Source organism: Falco peregrinus, chromosome 2 (genome assembly GCF_023634155.1).
Source record: "Falco peregrinus isolate bFalPer1 chromosome 2, bFalPer1.pri, whole genome shotgun sequence".
In the NCBI taxonomy this organism is placed as follows: Eukaryota; Metazoa; Chordata; class Aves; order Falconiformes; family Falconidae; genus Falco; species Falco peregrinus.
In genome coordinates, this window is record NC_073722.1 from 32,787,005 (window position 1) to 32,807,679 (window position 20,675).

General features: G+C 39.6%; 1 protein-coding gene across 4 annotated transcripts in view; it reads left to right on the plus strand.

The window, feature by feature from the left end:
• The window catches only part of PPARGC1A (PPARG coactivator 1 alpha), a 371,584-nt gene extending 350,930 nt beyond the window's left edge, over window positions 1–20,654 (plus strand). For all 4 annotated transcript variants that reach the window (XM_055797045.1, XM_055797047.1, XM_055797046.1 and 1 more), the window contains 6 exons: window positions 3,938–4,850; window positions 5,413–5,517; window positions 5,654–5,774; window positions 14,471–14,592; window positions 14,947–15,098; window positions 18,015–20,654. In XM_055797045.1, coding sequence (XP_055653020.1) covers window positions 3,938–4,850; window positions 5,413–5,517; window positions 5,654–5,774; window positions 14,471–14,592; window positions 14,947–15,098; window positions 18,015–18,118 — 1,517 coding nt within the window. In that variant the 3' untranslated portion in view covers window positions 18,119–20,654. The remainder of the gene's footprint in view (window positions 1–3,937; window positions 4,851–5,412; window positions 5,518–5,653; window positions 5,775–14,470; window positions 14,593–14,946; window positions 15,099–18,014) is intronic.
• Window positions 20,655–20,675: the final 21 nt, after the last annotated feature.

Below are 20,675 nucleotides of genomic sequence, written 5' to 3' on the forward strand. Positions count from 1 at the left end.
AATCTTGTGCCACACAAAAGCTCTTCTGATTCTTTTACTGAATTGAGCTCTTATCTTGTGTTCAGTGTTTTAAGTGGCCTTAAATAATGTTTCCCTTGACAATCCATTTTTAAACTTAAAAGGTATAAAAGAATTCATTTTCAATGCCTCTCAAAAGCCCAGTGTACATGTAGAAAGGTTCCAGAGCTGCGTTCCCCAAAAGGCACTAATTCTCAGCCCCCTCAAAGCACAGCAAATGTCATCAAACATTTAAATGCAAACGGTAACGGTAGAGTTTTAGGAAGATCTGTGTCTATGTAAAACAGCATTGCAAATCAGTCCTAAAAAGTCAAGATGTCACATTTTATGCAAAGGCACTCCCCTAATTTCTGCTTATCAATCTAGCTGAGCTAAATGAGTTACTAAGGGTTTGGTTTTTTTTTAGTGGAGTTCTGGAATGTATCAAAAGTAGTTTCACTCTCTCTTGAAAGAAGTCGCTCAGCCAAGGTGGCAGAGACGGCACACATGCAAACACCTCTTGTTGCACAGACATGGGGAGTGTGGTGCTGCTTCGGCAGCAGTGCTGGCAAATTGTTGTACGCTATTTTGAAACCGAAGATCACTGAGTGAGTTCTTAGTATATAGACAGAGCAAGGCAAAGTGCAAACGTACCATTTACCGAAGCCATTCAATTAAAGAAAAGTCCCTACAAAGAAAATGGTTTTATAGCATGTCATGAAAAAATACTTGGCTTTTACTTTAAAAAGAAAAAAGACTGTTTAAGGGGAATGATTGCAGAGTATGTACCACTTCTAACAGATTTGCTGTGCAGAAGTACATAAGTGTGAGTGATGTAGAGGTACTTGTTTATTATAGAGCACATTTCAATGCAGTAATCATAAATATTGCTAAGGTTGTGCTCTGTTGAAATATGACCTACATACTCTTGATTGTTTGTGTTACGTGATTTGTCTGACACCCATTACATTCTGGGTAATGGCAGCCATTTGTTGCTGTGCACAGCAGGCTCTTTTGACAAAAGAAAATAGGCAGCAATAAAAAAGCTATAGTCTGAATTACATTCTGCACAGCGCTGCACTGCTGAGAGTTTGTGCAAGTGTGTTAACAATGCTCTGAACTGCCTCTTGTCAGCCTTCAGCCCGTAATGGCCATCTGTCCTTCCATAAATCTGTCAAAACCTGCTAAGTTCAAGAGAGAGCACAGAATATACCTTGTACTGTCAACGTTAAAATGTACACATTGGTGGAGAAACCAGCACGTATGAAATAATCCAATGGTTATAGATTACTGTAACGCTGTTGATGTGGGATCATGGCCCTCAGTGAAGATTACCAGGGATTAGTGTGAAGATGAGCATGTGTGCAGCCAACTGGTTTTCTCAAAGTTCATGGTTTGGAGATTGGTCATGGGACATGCTGAAGGTGGACTCCGCAGTGGTGACATGAATTCAAAACTTTGCTCCCTCCTCCATCCCCCGGTGGAGGTTTGTTCAAAAGTTAAATGAACATTTTCCAACTTTTATCTGTTTCTACTTGCCTGTGCACTTCCTGCTTCTGCTGAAAACCAGGAAAAAAGCCAAAATGCCACGAGGAAGCCCTTTCTTAGGCTGTCCCCAGCACAGTTCTGCCAGCAGAAGAAGTGCCAGTAAATTTAGCTCAGTCTGTACTTTTGCACGGGGGTTTTTTTGGTAGGGTTTTTTTTCCCCTCCTCTAAAGATTGTTGGACTCCTTCTCAGGCTTCTGGGAATCATTGTGCTCAGTGTTTAGCTTGCTTCCTGCTGGGGCTAGCTTGAAAAAAGTGGAAATGGAAACAGTATTTTATTTTGAATACTGGATTATCTCTGGGGGGGGGGGTTGCCTGAAATTCTTAAATATGCATTTTCATTGTGGTGTGGTTGTATTTCTGGTACATTCTTTCGTAACAACTACATCCAAAAAATCAGTAACTACCACCAAAGCTTCTCATGGGCTGTGTAATTTCTAGAGTAAAAGTGACAGTTACAAAATTTTTTATCTAGAAAACAGTCTTTGCTTACTGACATCTCTGCTGAATCTGAGCCTGAAGTTTTAGCCTGGAAATTATTACCGCAGAATTTGAAGAGGGCTGTTCTCTTAATTTTGCCAAAAGTTCATTTGCTATTCAAAAATACTTGTTGGGGAGCAGGTAGATAAGGTGTGAAACACATACTGCTGACTCAAGTGAATTTTTGGGAAGGAAGAAAAGAATTGCAGACGCAAATTAAAGGAAATAGTTTAACAGTGATGACTTTGCACAAAACATTTTCACTATTATTTTCAGATTTGAGGTAACTAGAGTAGGTATCATTATCTTTGCCTCAGTTTCCCTGACTTTTGTGGCATTAGGTAAAGTTTTCACATAGCCCCCTGTAGCTCATAACCATTTTTTCCAATCGTTCAGACAAAATCAAGCTTCTCTCTCATGTCAAGTATTCATGCCTTGGTACTCCTATCTTATTTTTTTCTGGAACAAATTCATTGCAGCTAATGCAATGGGACTCCCAGTCTCCATTTATGCTCCTTAGGGAGCACTATGCATTGATGGACACTTTTTGTTCTTTACAGCAAAACACTATAAAACATGTTCCATTTGCATTGATCTGCTGAGCTCTGTTGCATGGTTAAAAATACAAAACAAAACTCTGTAGTCATGTTTGAAATACACATTTCCTGTAAGTGTGTCTGCCCTCTCTTTTCATTCTTGCTATGGAAGTAATGGAAAGCTCATTGCTTGGACTAGAAGAAATCTGGGGCAGCATCAGGCTCTGGAGTGCTTAAGGAAGGTCTGGATTATCTAGGAGAGCTCCCTAATCTCCATCTAATTTATTAATTTTTAAGCATATATACTTATAAATTACACTGGGGTCAACTGAATGGAAACAAATTTTTCAAACATAGCATACTAAGTACCTTCCTGAAGAGTAATTATTTCCTGAACAGTGGCTGATGTTTGCTGTTACTGTGCCTGGATGTCCTGGGTTATCCTTTTGTAAAGTCTAAAGAAATTCTATGATTTCTACAGAAAATATTAAGAGTTATATTCTAACCTTATAAAAATAATTGGAAGATGCTGCTTCAGTTCCCCATGCTGGAATGGGCTGTAGTCCATCCAGCAATTTTGTCTCACCATAGTGATAGAATCTATTGCAGTTAAGTGAACAATTCTGGTAGTTAGTGTTAATCTTAGAATACTGTCTGTTTCGTTTTGACTCCCTGCTTCGTGACTCTCGCTAATACTTAGTACCAAATGCAGTGGTTCATTACAGTTGCAGTTGCCCTATTGTTCACTTGAGTTTCAGTTGCAGAAACACATTTCAGGCAAAATGTATTAGTTATGCTTACAAGAATGTATAATACATACATTAGCAATGGTTTACTAAGTTAATGAACTGTGGAGACAAAAAGTCATTGCGGTCGAGTTGTAGGGTTGCTGTACTTCCTTGCATTGAAGTTCTGCATCCTACCGAGGTTCCTTTGGTGGCACTCATTTATTTTTCTTGGGCTTGCTTTTATTCAGGTTTTTGTCTGCTAATTTCCTCGTGTTTTTGACGGTGCCAGACTTTTGATTTTTATATCAAAGTCTTTTTGATTTTTAACAAAAAAGTCTTTTGTTTTTTATCTCTTGATCTTTTCTATCAAAATCTACAGAGAGAGAGGCAGATGTCATGGAGGAAGGGGAGGGGCAGAAACGATGCTGAAGATTAATGGCAGTGCGTTAGTATTGTTGCTGTTGTTGTTACCAGACCTTCGGTGTCTTGCACCCTAAATACTCTTTATTCCTGATATTAGTAGTGTTAGATTGAAGTGACATAGAACGGGTCTTGCTTTGTATTTCTTTCAAAGAAGCACATGAGCTGCTTTTTATAAACGTTGTGTGTGTGCTTAAAAATACTCTGTTCCTCCTTTTTTTTTCCCCTTAGGCCTAACTCCACCTACGACCCCTCCTCATAAAGCCAACCAGGATAATCCTTTTAGGACTTCACCTAAGCCAAAGTCATCATGCAAGACTGTTGTACCACTTTCAAAAAAGCCCCGCTATAGTGAGTCTTACAGTTCTCAAGGAAATAACCCAATCAAGAAGGGTCCAGAACAGTCTGAGCTGTATGCACAGCTTAGCAAGACTACAGTACTGTCCAGTGGACATGAGGAAAGAAAGACAAAACGGCCCAGTTTGCGGCTGTTTGGTGACCATGACTACTGTCAATCTGTGAATTCAAAATCGGAAATACACATTAAAATATCCCAGGAACTTCAGGACTCCAGACAACTAGAATTTAAGGATTCTTCACCTGGGTGGCAGTGTCAGATTTGTTCTTCTTTAGAACAAGACCAGTATTTCAAGAAAGAGACTTTACAGACAAGTAAGCAGGGATCCCATGGTAATAACAGAAAACAGCTCCAAGACCAGGAAATTCGGGCTGAACTGAATAAGCATTTTGGTCACCCCAGCCAAGCTGTTTTTGATGAAGAAGCAGATAAGACCAGAGAACTAAGGGACAGTGATTACAGTAACGAACAATTCTCCAAACTACCTATGTTTATAAATTCAGGACTAGCAATGGATGGTCTCTTTGATGACAGTGAAGATGAAAGTGATAAACTATGCTACCCTTGGGATGGGACACAAGCCTATTCATTATTTGATGTATCGCCTTCTTGCTCTTCTTTTAACTCTCCATGCAGAGATTCAGTGTCTCCACCCAAATCCTTATTTTCTCAAAGATCCCAAAGGACACGCTCTAGATCAAGGTCCTTTCCTCAACACAGGTCTTGTTCCCGTTCTCCATATTCCCGATCGAGATCAAGGTCGCCCTGTAGTAGATCCTCTTCAAGGTATGGTACAGCAAATTCATGTGTCATCGTCATGGTTAGTAAAACGGAAAACAGCAAAAACATGAAGCAGCTTAAAGGAAAGATAGAAAACCCCAAGAAATAACTTCATCCAGTACAACTCATTCCATTGCCCCTGAGCTGATTAACTCTGAAGGTTACGGGGTTGCAACAGAAACACTTGTTGCCGTTATCCTTTAAATTTGCCAAGCTTACACTTTCTGAGTCCAGTCAGGTCAGCCTGCAGCAGAGCAATTGGTGAGAGATGTACACAACTAACCTTTCCCATTATCTGCGAGCTGCCTGGTGCCAATCTAGCTGCGGTCCCTATCAGATGAGGTTGACAGTGGCTGACTCTCTGCTCTGTGTTAGCTTCAATAAGGAACGTTACAAAAGGGCATGGGGGAAAATCACTTGAGGTCCCTTAGTTGACTAGGAGATCGCAAACTGTCACTGGAAAATCTCACTGGTAGCTTAGAAGAAATTGTAAGTTCGGGGAAGAGGTAAAAAATGGTGCAAGTAGATTCAAACTGAATGACAGAGGTGAATGTGTTTCTTCCTGCAGATCTTGTTGCTATTACGAGTCCAGCCACTGTAGACACCGAGCATACAGAAGTTCTCCCTTAGGTGCAAGATCACGATCCAGATCACCGTACAGTCGCAGACCCAGGTAGTGTGTTTCGCCTGCATTTGATTTGCTTTGCAGCTGGTTCTCAAGAGATAATGAAGCATTCTAGAAATTGTATTACTAATTTTACATTCACAAATGCAGGTGCTTGATTTAATGACTAAGTTATGTTTCCTAGATATGACAGCTATGAGGAATATCAGCATGAAAGGCTGAAGAGGGAAGAATACCGCAAAGAGTATGAAAAACGGGAATCTGAAAGGGCCAAACAAAGGGAGAGACAGAGGCAGAAAGCAATTGTAAGCACTGTGAAGATAACTTTCATTTTGAAAGATTTCTGTTTCTTTTCATAGATTTCTACAGCTAGATCTCAGACTTTTATTTTCTTTTATAAAATTAAAAACAAAAGACTGCTTACATGTGTTTCTTAGTATTTAGAATTTTAGGCAAATATGTGTTTTCATAACAATTTGTGGGTTTATATTACAATTCTAATTTTTTCAGTTTCTATAAATTGCAACTCTTCAAGTTTTTCATAGTGAAAAGATACAAAGGGCTTACTAGAAGAAGGTTTCATCTCGGACAATTAAAAGTGAACCAGTCTATTTCCTACACAGATCTATCAGTGAACCTGCATTTTATACTGTATATCACCTACCAGAGTGCCAATAATCAATGTCCCTTTTCTATATTCCTGTTTTTTTTACATAAGCAATGTAAGGAGTCAGCTTACATACCCATCACAGGACTTTCATAGTAGCTGTAACTGTCTATACAGAGGGTGCAGATAACAGAATTCAAAACTGGGATCCAAAAGCATGAGTTTAATTTTTTTTTTCTCTGCCTATGACTTGGTTAATTTTTAAGTTATTTTTAGCAAAATAAATAGTCTGAAGACATGATGCAATATAAAAATGTGACTTAACACTGGCCCTTTTGTAATGAATATGTATTACTTAATTATTTTGTTCATCAGTGTTCTGTGTGAAACACCTGAGGTGAAGGAAATACCCATGTGGGGATGAGCAACTCACTTGGCTGTTGTAGCAGTATGACAGAAGAATGGCTATTCAACAGACAGGCAGCTTTTGCACCTTTTTAGCTCACTGTTGACAACTGTGCGATAGTTTTGATAAGTTGGGAGCTGCTATGAATCTGGACTTCTCTTGTAGTTGCTAAGCCCGTTTGGTGGCTCACCTTAACACTTCCCACTTGGTTTTCTGTGTATTTCAATTTTACCTTCACTGCTGTTCTGGCTGTGCTCTGGCTCTTGCATGAACTGGTGCAGACTGGGACATTTCATCTTCGTTTCCAGATTTTGCTTTAGTGCTCTGTCCAGGCCTCACCAAAATGAATAGATCTTTTTTTCCACTGCCTTTAGTGGACTTTGTAGTAAAAGGTGATTTGTCTCAGACTCGGCAGCATTTCTCCTAATACTTACACCTATAGAACTGGGAGTAGACTGGTGTAGTCTACAGCAATGAAAAGTTCTGGGAGGGAATAGACACCTTTATTTTCTGATTTTTGTCTCTGCTGCTGTTATTCGTAGTAAGCTTTGTCAAATCATTTAACTTTTCTCTGCTTCAGGTACCCGATCTACAAAGTGTGGGTGATAGGTGTATTTTGTAAAAGCATGAGATTTAGAGCTATAACATGCTCTGCTGTGCTGATCTGAAATTCAGTGAAGGCAACGGAATGATTCTGCTTGGCTTCAGACAGGGCTATATTTAAGTCAATTGTTGCAGTTTGTTTTAAAATATCTGGCTTCCATATGCTTAGAGATGAACACTACCTTCCAGCAATCATAACTTACACTGACTGTTCTCTCTCAGATCTAACACAAATTAGGGATTCAAGTAGACCTCTGTCATGGGTGTATCTTGCTACTTCTCAATTACTGTACCTTACCAGTATAAATAAACATGAGTCCTGCTGAGGAGGTAGAAAATTGGATTTAGTTTAAAACAAACAAATATTTGGCAAGTAGCTAATCAAGAGAAAAAGAGAAAGGAAATAAAAGAAACTGAAAACACTCCAGATATGCTGCATTATAACTTCCTACATAAAAAATGTTAGGCGTTTCAAAGCCAAGGTTGAATTTATTTTCTTTCTAAAGTGAGCATTGTCATGTTAATTAACTTCATTAATGAAATCATTTATTAATAAACATACATAAACCAGAACTAAAAAATAAATAACAATAAACAGAACATAGCAAAAACTTAAAATCCGGTCACCTATGTAAGAGCTGCAGGAAATGTAGATGAAATCCTATTAACTCCTGTATCCAAAGTTTATCAGCACTTTAAAGATTTGTATTGAATCATGCCAGTGTATTCCCTGTGCAAATAATTAGGGGTTAGGGGTTAGGGGACAGCAGAGAAGGGGAAGCCCTGATCGCATGAGGTCAGTGATAAAACGTGTATTATTTCTAGCATTTTCTGCTCCTTTTCTTACCCCTTTTGGCTTATGGGTCTCTTCTGTGTTACTCCTTTCTTGATGGACTCAGCTCATTTATTGTTCAGCCACAAGAATCTCCTCTCTTTCCTTGAACTCTTTCTACAGTCCCATAAATTTAGATTTCTTTGCTCTCTGCATTGGGGAGTTTTTTAGTTTCTTTCCAGACCATTCTCATGCTGCCAGAACTGATTCATGGCCACGTACCTCCAGATACTGTTAAAAAGAATACCCCAAAGACTGGGCAGTTACTAATGGCTCAGGTGTTACACAGGGCAGGTGGCTTTTCCTCATTAGAAGCACCGCGTTACGATCTCAGGAGGTAGTTGTAGAAAGGATGCATATTGGAAAGGGAACGGGAGTTATGACTAAGCTAAAAGCCATCAAGTATTATAGGTTCAATATCTAGAACTGGCCTCCATGTGACAACAAAAGTGGGAAACCTAGGAAAAAGAAATGAGAAAAAAATCGCACGTATTTTAATCTGTCAAAACCATATGTGAAGAAATGCTCTCTCATTGTGCAGGCAGCTTGTATTTTGGCAGATGTGAAGACATACTGGCAGAATGCTGAGGAGGCTTGTTTTAGAAGCCTGTGCTCACGCTGTGTAGCAGAGGCGTGTTTAAATGGCTGGCCCTTCAGTCTTGCACACAGTGTGCACCTTCTCTGCAGTAGCTTCAGAGCAGCTAGAAGCCTGGGCTAGCATTTCCCTGTATGGATTCCTGAATTCCTATCCAGACTTACAGCTTTATCAAGGTGGCTTGACTTGAAAAGGTACTGTGATATTCTTCTCATCCTTTTCTTCTTTTCCCCTTTCCAGTTACTGGAGATTCAGTGCCTTTTTTTTGTGGATTGGGGTCTTAATTTTGAGCAGTCACGCTTGAAAAATATGGGCTGAGCCCACAAGATACTTTTCAGTTGGAGAGTTACTTGTCATTCATTCATTCATTTATTTATACTCTTGATCATGATGCCTTTGCTAACTGGGCAATTGTTAGCATAGTTTAGTTTGATCTTGACTTGATTTATTTCACTGGCTCCCCATTTTGCTTTAGAATGGGTCCTCACTGAATGTAAGGATGGTCTGCCACTGAGACTTACTTAACTTTATAATGCCAACCAGATCATAGCAGTAACAATTCATCATGAAACTGGAGGAGCAACTGCAGGACAGGATCTGATGAGGGCTTTGTAGAAGTTGGGGTCCTACCCCCAACCAACGTAGATCCCAATGAACTGCCAGGAAGACTGAGAACCCCTTTTTCCTTCTGATACACCCCAGAAAATTTCAGTTATGTGGGCTTTTATTCCAGCAGCTCATTAGACCCTGTGGCAAATACTTTCCAAGGCATGGTGTCAGAAATACAGTTCGCACATTTCAACTCTGGAGTCACCTGTTCATGGTTCACCATTGACGCGGTGCACCAGGGCTGGGAGGTTAAACTGTCTGTGTTCTGGATCTCTTGCTACTCTGCCGCTCTGGCCATGATGCTGACTGACTGTCACATCCTCTCTGCAGCTCACTTACCGTGTGCACTGGCTGCTGCCAGCAGGTATAACAAGCTTTTGTACCCGAGTATAACATTACTGTTAATATTACTACTTTTCATTTTTAAGTGCTGACAGCCTCCATGAGACAAGTATCAAGAGTTCCTGTCCCATAGAGCTTACAGACGTAAGAAGATGAATGTGCTGTGAGGCCACTGCAGCGGAAAGAAATGCATGGTTTCAGAGAAAATAAATTGTTCTACAACAGGAAGGCAGGAGAAAGGTGGTTTCATAAGTGAGTGCCTGGCTTCTCTAAAGTCTAAAACCAGAGTCAGCCTATAATGGAGTGCATTTCCACTAATGAAGGGTCCAGTGCACGTTGTATATTTAGTCTGGATTGTTTTGCCGTTGTTCGTCGTGATGGCCTTGATCCTAGACACTCTAACTTTGCTGTATGAGTTGCTGAAAATGGATCAAATGGATTACCTAAATCTTGAGGTTTACTGGTCCACCATTTTTCTAGCGGTCACCATGGAGTGTGGCTGAACTGTTCTTCAGATGGCTGCACAGCAGCATTTGACAATTTTGTGTGATGTTCTTTCTTTCTTTTTTTTTTTTTTTTCAGTTTTGCCATGCATACTTGCTGACAGGTCATACTTACTTACTCTTCTTTAATACAGAATCTGAAGAAAAATTTTCTTATTATTATTACGTCGGAATATTAAGCTGTAATGGCTTTTTCCATCCATAGCATTTCTATTTTTGAAACTCTGTCTAGCCATTCCCATTGCACTTTCACAATGGTATGTCGCCTCCAGCTCTAAGGATAAAAGTCTTCATGGCTTTCTACTGGAAGAGGAAAGAAGTCACTTGCCATGGAAGGCAACACAGGCACAGGGCTTGCACCCAACCATCTGCCTGTGCTGGTGGAAGCAGAAGAAACTTTGACAAGTCCATGGCAGACCCCACCTTTAAAGTACCCCGGATTTCTTCTCTCAGCTTCACATGAAATGTTACCTGGCTTTTAGAGAACCAGGTATGCACCACAGATGTTCAGACAGAAAGTGGTAGGTGTAACGAGGGCAGCAGCACTATGCGGTGTCACCTCTGGAGTGGCTGCCTTCAGTTCCCACAGACCCTGCTTAGCAGCACCACGGGCAGGCAAAGAAACAGGTGTTGGGTGAAGAAGCCTAGTACAAAAAACCATATGAAAACTAATAAAGCTGTTCATCTGTGCTTTAGTTCCTTGTGAAATACAGGATGGGAAAACAAAGTGTGGGGGGGGTTCAAGACAGAAAGATCCTTAGCATCAGTGAATGTTTTGTTTTGCAGGATGAGCGATACCTTTATTGACCCTTAGATGTGTAAGGCATATCCTGGTTTTGTTATCTCAAGTTTTGGCATTCTAATGCTTTAGTATTTTCGTTTGAAACTTGAAATATTGTTTTACAGTCTGAGATTTTCTGCCACATCTGCTTATTCAAATGTTTTTACTACAAGGAAGAAAAAGCAAGATTATGAAGAAGGAGCTTTAGATAAACTGAAAGAAGACAGACATGTTGGGCCTGAGGGAGCTGGCTGGACTCTTCTTTCTTCATTTTTTTACCTGGCAAAGCAATAAACTACACTTAAAGCTTATGATGTAAAATAAATCTTCTGTACTTTTGGGAGGGAAGTATGAACAGTATCTTCAGGAATTTCCTTCAGGTTCCCTCTGCCCACATTAAATTGAAAACAAAAGCTTTTCTCTGCCATTCTGTAGGTTTGCAAGTCATATATCATCTCCTCTAACAAGTGCAGTAAAAAGCATACTTAATATGCACATATGGACTTATGCATGTAACTTATTATAAAATAAAGGTCTTTAACATTTAGAGGTATGTTGTAATCTTGTTAGGCTTGTATAGCTTTTATTATTGATGGGAATAAAAAGCAGGTGTCCCTGTGAATACAAATACATTCTTCATAGTTGCTTTAAATAAACCAAAGCTAACCAGGAAACCAGGACGAAGGCAATGCTGTATGAAACCTGTGTTCTCCAGTATCTTACACCATCATGGCACTGCTTGAAAGCAATATTTGAACACATCTCCTCATGCGTGCACACTGGAGGACATATGGTGCATTTCAGCTTTAAATTTGAATTCCCTTAATTTTGCAGGTTTAACTTATTCCCTTAATGATAGTTTAACAGCCTTTTTTTTTTTATTGTTCATTTTTGTTTTATTACAGTTATCTTAAAGGCATATTAGAGATATAAAGGTTATTAGAGGGATAGAAGAAGGAAAAATTGTGAAGGCATGCACACAGGCTTACGGAAGAGCATGCAATAGTTATTTCCCTCACACTGTAATATAACAATCTCCATGTCAGCGAGTGAAACATTATGTTTTTTCAGTCGAGATGTATTATCTCAGCTAAAGTGTATTAGACAGTCTGCTATGTTATGTTCTGCTCCATCTGGTCAGTCATTTAGGTTCAATAGCAAGTATCAATGGAATTGTTTCTTATAAGTGTTTCAGTGCGGTTAAATCCTTGATTTGGTAAAGCAGTCAGAAAAAGTAATTACTTTGCATATGCAGATTTTCCTGGTTTTGAAGTTTATGGCACCCAACCATACTGACAGTAAGCAGAATTAGAATGGGGAAAATGGAAGAAATGCAGATTTCTGTTGCTTGCACTCTGCAGTCCCTGGTTTGCAGAAGCCCTACCCAAACTCCTCTGTCAAGAGGGTCAGAGCTTTACACTGGGACACAGTAGAGACAGAGATAAAAAGCAGCAGCTGTCTGTAAAGTACCCCTCTTCACGAAATTTATGGCCCCCCATGAGCACAATTGTCCTTCTTTTAGCCATGCTGACTTCTCCAAACTGCACTGCTATGGCAGAGAGCAAGAGCAGCTTTTGGACCACATGCTTTGGAAGGCATAACATTTAAAAATTAAAGTGTCTGTCCCAGCAGGGTTATAGAGGACTACCAAGGCAGTCACCTTGGTTCTCTATATAATCAAAAGAGGCAGTAGTTTCAAGTGTCTAAATGAGATACCTGATCCCATTGTTTAAGGAGAGCACATACAGACCTTGGTAGAGCAATCAGGGACTCAGCTGGGCTGACCAGGGAGCTATAAGGGACTCAGGTGATTCCAGTGGTCACTTCTTATGCCATACCTTAGTGGGTAGGGCTTTTGGGTAGGAGTGTTTGATTACTGGATCTCTGTTTTCAGGAGCTTTAAACTCACTTTCATTTCTCAGGAGCTTAGATTAACTGGGTCTGAGCCCCTGAGATTTATGAGGCCAGGAAGGGTCAATGAAAATAGTTGACTGAGCATGCTATTGAGAAGGCGTTTCTGTTGGGAGGCAGATATATATAATTTCAGGGTTTTGCTGAATTTTTATTTTGCATTAAACAGTTCCAGGGAGCAGAGTGCTTTCCTGGGATCAGGGAGCTAAGATTTTGGACCCCATAAGTAGGTGTTCTGATGGTCCCTTTGCCTCAAATGAATGCTCAAGCAAGTAGAAAAGAGGCATCAGCATCATTTCTGTTTCTGCATGTGTTTTGGCCTGATCTCAGTCCTATTGTCCATGAATGACTATTGCCTTATGCCTCTGTGGGGACTTACGGAAAAGATGCATTTTGTGCTGTATCTGAATCGTAACACTATAAGCTACCTGTCTCTTCAGGCTAGGGTGTTTCTGAGCAGGAATGCAAGTCTATATTTAGGTCTCTAGAGCCTTCTGCATCGCGCAGTTGAGGTGCCATTAGCCTTTAGGCACCTTCAGGTTACCATAGTCATGAATTCTCAGCAGTCAGTATAGCTCCTTTGGCATTTGGGACCTAAATCCTGTGCAAGTCTCAGGTGCCAAAGCTGATGGTTTAAACTGACATTGCTCCACTGACTGACAGATTTACCCCAGCTGAGAATGTGGCGGTGCTAGTTTGATTTATGGGACAAGTGTGCGGGTGTGTAAGGAATGAGCAGGACGGCCGGTAGTGCCAGGGTTCTTCAGGCTGGAGGCAATCTGAGACAGGAAGGCTGAGCACCCAAGCCATGTGCACCTGGTGCTTCTTTTGCCCTGATTACCTTAAGGTCAGTGTTTTGAAGATCTCCTTTTGCCTTTTGCTTTGCTTGTAGCTCACTAAATGGCTCTACCCTTGATAAAGCGTTCAGCCAAAAATTCATAAAGTGACTCTCCCAGGGTTTCCTAGTCCGTCTGTCATTCTGCTGAGTGTTTCCACTCAGGAAGGAAGGATTATGACCATGACTTGATCGTTTTAAAACTATCTTTGATGCTTTGCTCAAGTGTCAAATGAACATGCAAATGACAAGCTAGCCTGTAAAATCAAGGGACTTCAGTCACTTTTTTTTTTTTCCCCCGAGGAAACCGAAAGGTAATAGTGACCACAGGATTTATTTTATTGTCCTGCTTCCCCCCAGAAATATTTATTTTAATAAAAGTCATCTTCTGGACCCCTAACAGTTTTCCTTCTATTTTAAGGTATGGATTATGGTCAACAGCTGATTGCAGGATGAATCAGCTCCTGAGTTATCTGAGTTTATAATGCTATGTTTGTAATACATTTTGTTATGCCTATGGTAACATTTATGGAATTACTGTGTTACTTTATACTACTCCACAACTAAGATGGGTTTTGCCCAGTATTGTATAGATGCCAAGAGAAAGGGAGCTCCTGGCTGGGAAGTTTACAGTCTTGAAGGGGAAGTGGCAGACAGCGTGAAAGGGAAGAAGGTGCAGTAGGATACAAAGGGAGCTGTCTGCCACAGTGTGCAGCACAACAGTGACAGCAAGCAGGGAAACTTTCCAGGAGCACACCACCTGACAAATGTAGCATCATATAAATACTTCAGATGCTTTCCGGAGAGAACTATTTCACTTACTAGCAAGATGCAGTAGGTCTTCCACGAGAGACTATTCCTGTAATTATGCATCCTCTGCACATCCATGTGTGTGTATTTGCATGCATATATGTATAGGTTCATCTGTGTTACACATTTCTTAAAAATATGCCTTCCCTGTTGCTGTTTCTAAACAGGAAGAACGTCGTGTGATTTATTTGGGTAAAATAAGACCTGACACAACCCGAACAGAACTGAGGGACCGGTTTGAAGTTTTTGGTGAAATTGAGGAGTGCACAGTAAATTTGCGGGATGATGGGTAAGAACTTTTGAGACTACTTCTTGTTTGGGAGCTGCTGTATGTAAAAAAATATGGCAGCAAGATCACTGGTATGTGCGTTACCAGTGTAAGTGCTGTGACAGATGACATGCTGAATTCAAAACCTTATTTATTTTCTTTCATCCTTATTTATTAATCTTGCTAGTTGAGATTTCCTGTCCCAGAAATAAGTATTTAGCTGCATGACAGGACAATCATGCTGATAAATGGATGCGGTACTTCTGGCATTTCCACTGCTGGATCTCCTGCAAGTTTTTGCTTTCAGGAAGGGGTTACACTAATGTGCGTTAACTCTTCTCGGCTCTTGTCCACAACTGTATTTTTCAATTGCAGAGACAACTATGGTTTCATCACCTACCGCTATACTTGTGATGCCTTTGCTGCTCTTGAAAATGGATACACTTTACGCAGGTCAAATGAACCTGACTTTGAACTGTACTTCTGTGGACGCAAGCAATTTTGCAAGTCTAACTATGCAGACCTAGGTAGGTATTTTACTTTATGCGAATTAAAGTACATAACTGGAACCTTGTAACTTAGGAGAATTCAGGGTTTGCTTCTTTTTTGTTTGCTGTTTATATTATTTAAATGATTGGAGGGGTTAAAGGAAGTGTTTTTCACTTGAAAGAAATTTAAAAGTCTACTGATCTGAGCTCTAACCTGAGCTGGCTTCTTTCAGGCATTTCAGACTCTGAAAATTCTTTTAAAGCCCATTTACATCATTAGAAAAAATAAGTGCCTTCTAGTCAATAATACATTTCCATATTGAAATGATAGCACCACAGAAACCTCCTGCATGCTTTACCATTCATTGCTATGCTATGACTGTTTGGTTCTAATAACCTGATCTGTTTATATGAGTGGTGAACAAAGTAGATACCCCAAAAAATTCATTATGTTTCTTATTTCCTATGAGTTGTGCTGCAGATGTGTGAACTTGCTAGAGACACTCCTTAAACACAATTAATAGTTTCTCATGTTTGAAAGCCAGAAGGGCTTGTGACCAGATCTGACCTTTAGTATAGCAAACGGCCACAGATCTCCAACTGGTGGTTCTCAAATTGCGCATAAGCATCTATGTATGAAGGTGTGCCCTTGCAGGGACTTCCAGTCGTGATGTAAGAGGCTCCAGCCTGTGAAGTTAGCAAATGTCTTGGTGTTTGCTGTCCCACTGATGTGGAGCACTATACATACCAGTCTCCAGACCCCAGTATGCTCTGGTAACTCCAGTCTCAAGCGTGCATGTGATACTGGCTTCAATAACACATCTGGGTCTGTCCTAGTCCTGTCTAGGCAAAAATGTGGGGTTCTGTCCCGTGCTCTGGGTCAGTGTGGTGCTTCCTCTTGAAAGGATGTTTGGAGGTTTTTGAAGTCTTACAGCAGGAACACTGATGTTAAGTATGTGCATAAAGAGACCATTCAGACTACCAAAACATCCTCTGTAATATTATAATATATTATAAACTCACCTCTTATTTAATTACCTTTTAAAATGTAAAGTATTCATTAAATGTTAAACCTTTCTTAATACCTGTATAAATAGACTAAAGGTATGGGAGATACTCTTTTCTGAATAACATAGCAAGGGACATTTTGCTGTTGAATCTATATTAATCAGATATTGTGGTTTTTTATGAATAAATGACCACAGTCATTAAAATCTCTCATAACCCCGTAACACAGTGCTAATGAAATCTTGTATGTGCTGCCCTCGGCTTTGTACAATGCAGGAAGTGAATACAGATATATTTTTTCTAACCAATTGATGTCTTTTCAGAATAAATGATAAAGATGATACGCATTGTTCACAATGAATATGCTATAATTCACTTCAGTGGCTAAACAGATAATGTAAAGCTAAGAAAAGGCAATTGATTGCTGAAGAGATACAGGGTTGATGTTGAAAATATAAAAGGTAGCAAGGCATTTGAAGAAATGTAGGCGGATAAAAACAGTAAAAACAGATTGAAGTCTTGACTTGATTTGACTTATCTTCAGCAGTAGAAGCCAAGGTCATCTCTGTATCTCAGAAGATCTGGGTTTAAAATAAGTTGTCTGAAGGGAACCCTCTTGAACATTATTCATCACTGGGAGTATTCCCTGGCAGGTCTCTCTATACTGAGTGGGATTCCCAGAGTATCTGTGAACAGACTATTTTCACTTTGTCCTGCTGACAGCTTGAGCTTCTGTACTTTAGACTGAATTCCCTGTATTTTGCAAAGTATCTGATAGAGCTACATAAGGAAATGGCAGGATGAACTTTAAAATTCATGAGCTAGTACAAGGACAGAGAGAATTAATCAGCCTTGGGTTGAGTACAGAAGAAAGAAAACACTTGAAAATAGTAGTCAGAAGTTTAACACCTCTCCTCTGTGAGAAGATATTGTCTTAACAGAACTTGTAATGAACATTTAATGCACAGTGTGTCTTATACTGGTAGATGGGGAGTTCTGATTAATTCAACACAAGAAATGGCAAGAAAAGGGCACTCTCATAAAGGAGTTGTGACACAGGAGCCAGGGAGAGTCAGCGCTAAGCAGGGATGACTCCAAAAGGAAATTCAGTGCTTGCAGCCATGTCAATAATTGCCGTACTGGAGCTGTATGGCCACAGATGAGCAATCCCTCCTCTGCACTAGGAACAGACTGACGGCCGTGTCTGGGCAACTAGCAAAGCCAGAGCAGGTATCGCATGTCACAGACGCTGGACCGTTATTGCTGCTATGACTTGTCAGATATGCTGCAAAAAGCTGAGGAGCCCACCTGAGACTGCCTGTACGGCAGTGCAGAGGCCCTGCCCGGAATTGCTCACACTCTAAACAAGCAAGCCCCCTCAAAATCAGAGAGGAAGCTAAAAGAGATTCCAGGAGGTGTAGTGACTCATACAAGACCCCAGAGCAGGGCAGACAGAAGTAGCAGTGTCCCCTGCGAGCTGCCTACAGGCTGCCCTGGCTTTCTGCAGAACCGTCCCCCTGTTACCTTTCTCAGGAGCAGTAAGTCTTGGATATTGCATGTTGCAAAACAATGGTGGAGTTTTGTGTAAAGCATCTGTCAAGGTTATCTGGACTACTTCGAAACCTATACATAGCAGTATGTCAGTGCCCAAGTCCTTGGAGGAACTCTTTTGAGTTTACCGGGGCTGTATGTATATGCACTTTATGGTTCTCCCCCACTGCTGATGGTGTGTACTGCTTTTGTTAAGTCCTGCTTCTTACCAGAAAATTCTTACCTATACCTAAAGCTTCTCTGATGACCATTTCTGGGCTTTTATCATCCCATAAAGTTGTAATTGTAAGTGGATTGTGTCTTTAGTTCTTTGTTCGTACTGTTGTAGAGAAAATAATGTAAGTACTGACTAGTGTTTCTTGCCTCTTATTTAAATATGCATCCTTTGGGTTTCAGATTCAAACTCAGATGATTTTGATCCTGCTTCCACTAAAAGCAAGTATGACTCCATGGATTTTGATAGTTTACTTAAAGAGGCACAGCGGAGCCTGCGCAGGTAACATGCATCACACCCGAGGAAAATGGAGGGATGGCGAATACCTCACGGACATCGTGTCCTTCAATAATGGACAATTAAAAAGTCATACTTAGGGACTTCTCCTACTTTACACTCTCTGTTCAAAACCATGGTTTACATGAACACAGCTGCTCGACAAGTGGAGGGGCAGGATGGCTGTCCAGTAAGCACACGCGTATCCGTGGGTGTCAGCTTTGCTTTCGCGGGTGATCGGTGGCGGGGGAGCCGGGCATTCCTTGTGAGTTCAATGCAAATCACGAGACATGGCAGCAGTTCCACAGAGATACACCTACAACGATGAACTGCAAAATCTGTACATATTGCATTTTAACAAAAAAAGAACAAAACAAAAAAAAAACCAAAACCAAACTTGAGAACTATGGCTGCTGATGTCTGGGAAACAGACACTGCATTATTATTTTTTTGTTTAAACAAAGCTTCTTCTTGCAGCACAGTCATAATACGACAATCCAGAAGCAACCACAGGTCCCAGAAGCCTACAATCTGTTTTAGCTTTGTTTTAAGATTTTTCTTTTCTTTGGGATTTTTTTGTGGGGTTTGTTTTTTTTTTGGTCCTTGCAGAAGAGAAAATGAAAGGTTCAAGCTTCCCTAACATTTTGAAGTTTCATCTTTTAATTCTGACACCCATGTAAATGTCTACAACGTTGATCTTCCACAGAAAAATTTTCAAAGCCTTGTTAATGGTCAAATGTGCAGCTTGTTCAGCGATCTATTCTAATGAGCGGACGTGGTGTTACATTATTAATGAGAGTTGGATATAACTATCTGGGTGTGTGCACAGATAGTTCATTTGCTACATTCTCTAAAGTAGTTGAGTATTTAAAAATGTTAAATGGAGTATTTTTATTTATGTACATACTGTATGACGATGTTCTTTTTTGTTACAGCTATGCACTGTAAATGCAGCCTTCTTTTCAAAAACTGCTGAATTTTTCTTAATCAAGAATACTCAAATGTAATTATATGAGGTGAAACAACTATTGTACACTAACATATGTAGAAAGCTGAAGTTACGCTTATATATATTTGATTGTAAAAAAAAAAGAGAGAAAAGCGTGTGGGTGAGGGTGTGCATGTGTATATGTGTGTGCGTGTGTGTCTGAGTGCAAAAATGCTTTACACACATTCATCCCTTCTTTGATGAGCTTATATAAGAATTTTGTCAAGAATTATCCTAGCCCAAAAGGTATTAACCACTTCTGCAGTATTTTTCCACATTTTTCTCATTGCTTGATTTTCTTTTGCAGTTTTATACACTGAATTTGTTAGGGGAATGAAATTTTCTCATCTAAATTTTTCTAGGAGATACCATAATTTTATGTAAAGTCTCTCAAATGGGTAATCATTAAGAAATGTTTTTATTTTATGTATCAACAGTAGTTTTGGAACTAGAGGTCAAAAATCTTTTTAAAATGCTGTTTTGTTTTAATTTTTGTGATTTTAATTTGATAAAAATATGCTGAGGTACTAAGTACAGTATGATTTTTACAGTAATTCTGTGTCTAAACACTGTTCTTGAAGCCAGTAATCTTTTCATTGGCAGAGTTTAATGATGGTATTTATCTATATTTTTTACAGTTATGCATCCTGTATAAATACCAATCCTTCATTCCTTTGTTTACTAAAGAGACATATTTATCAGTTACAATTATCCTATTTATTATAAATTATGAGATGACTAAAATAATAAAAAGGCCAGTGGAAATTTTATACCTAGGATGCATGACGGTTGTCAGTTTGGAGTAAGTGCTTCGTTTGGAAATTCAGCTTTTGCAGAAGCATTGGGTTGTTTCGGTTTTTTTCTTTTTTTACTATGCACTAGCATGGCCTCAGATGTGCCCATGACATTGTTGCTGATGACATTGCTTCTGCTAAATTAAATAGAAACTTCAGGAAAGAAAAAACCACAAGAGTAAACTACTGCTATTCTGAGCATCAGAATTTCATCTGAACTCAGAGTCTCTAGACTGAATCAGCAAAGTTTGGAATTTGCTTGTGAATGTATAGATTTGGTATTCTATTACTGTTTGGCATTCATGACTCCTTTTAAAGGTATGGCACACCTAACTATTTAATCTCCTTTCCCGCTCCCAATCTTAGAAAACTGATTCTACCCCCATGCCAGTGCAGTTGATTTTGATGGCTGCATTCATTTTATCACCAGCATATTGTGTTCTGAGAGATTCCACTGTCTGTCCTGTCAGATGCTTGCTTGATTTTTTGGCTTCTTATTTCTCAGTAGATAGATAGCAATAATAATAATAAAAAAAAAAAAGGAAAAAAAAAAAGAAAAAGAACTTTTTCGGAGGTTCTGTGTTACAACTGTAACATTCTTTAATCTGCATAATTCTTGTTGTTGCTCTGTAGGTTAAAAATGCAGGTATTTTAACTTTGTGTGAATGCCAAACTAAAAGTTTACAATTTTCCTTTCTGGATTTTGAGTATCTTCTGTTGTAAAGAAAAATATTAAAAGCAATAAATTATTTTTAAGAAATCAATATTTAGTATATCATATTATG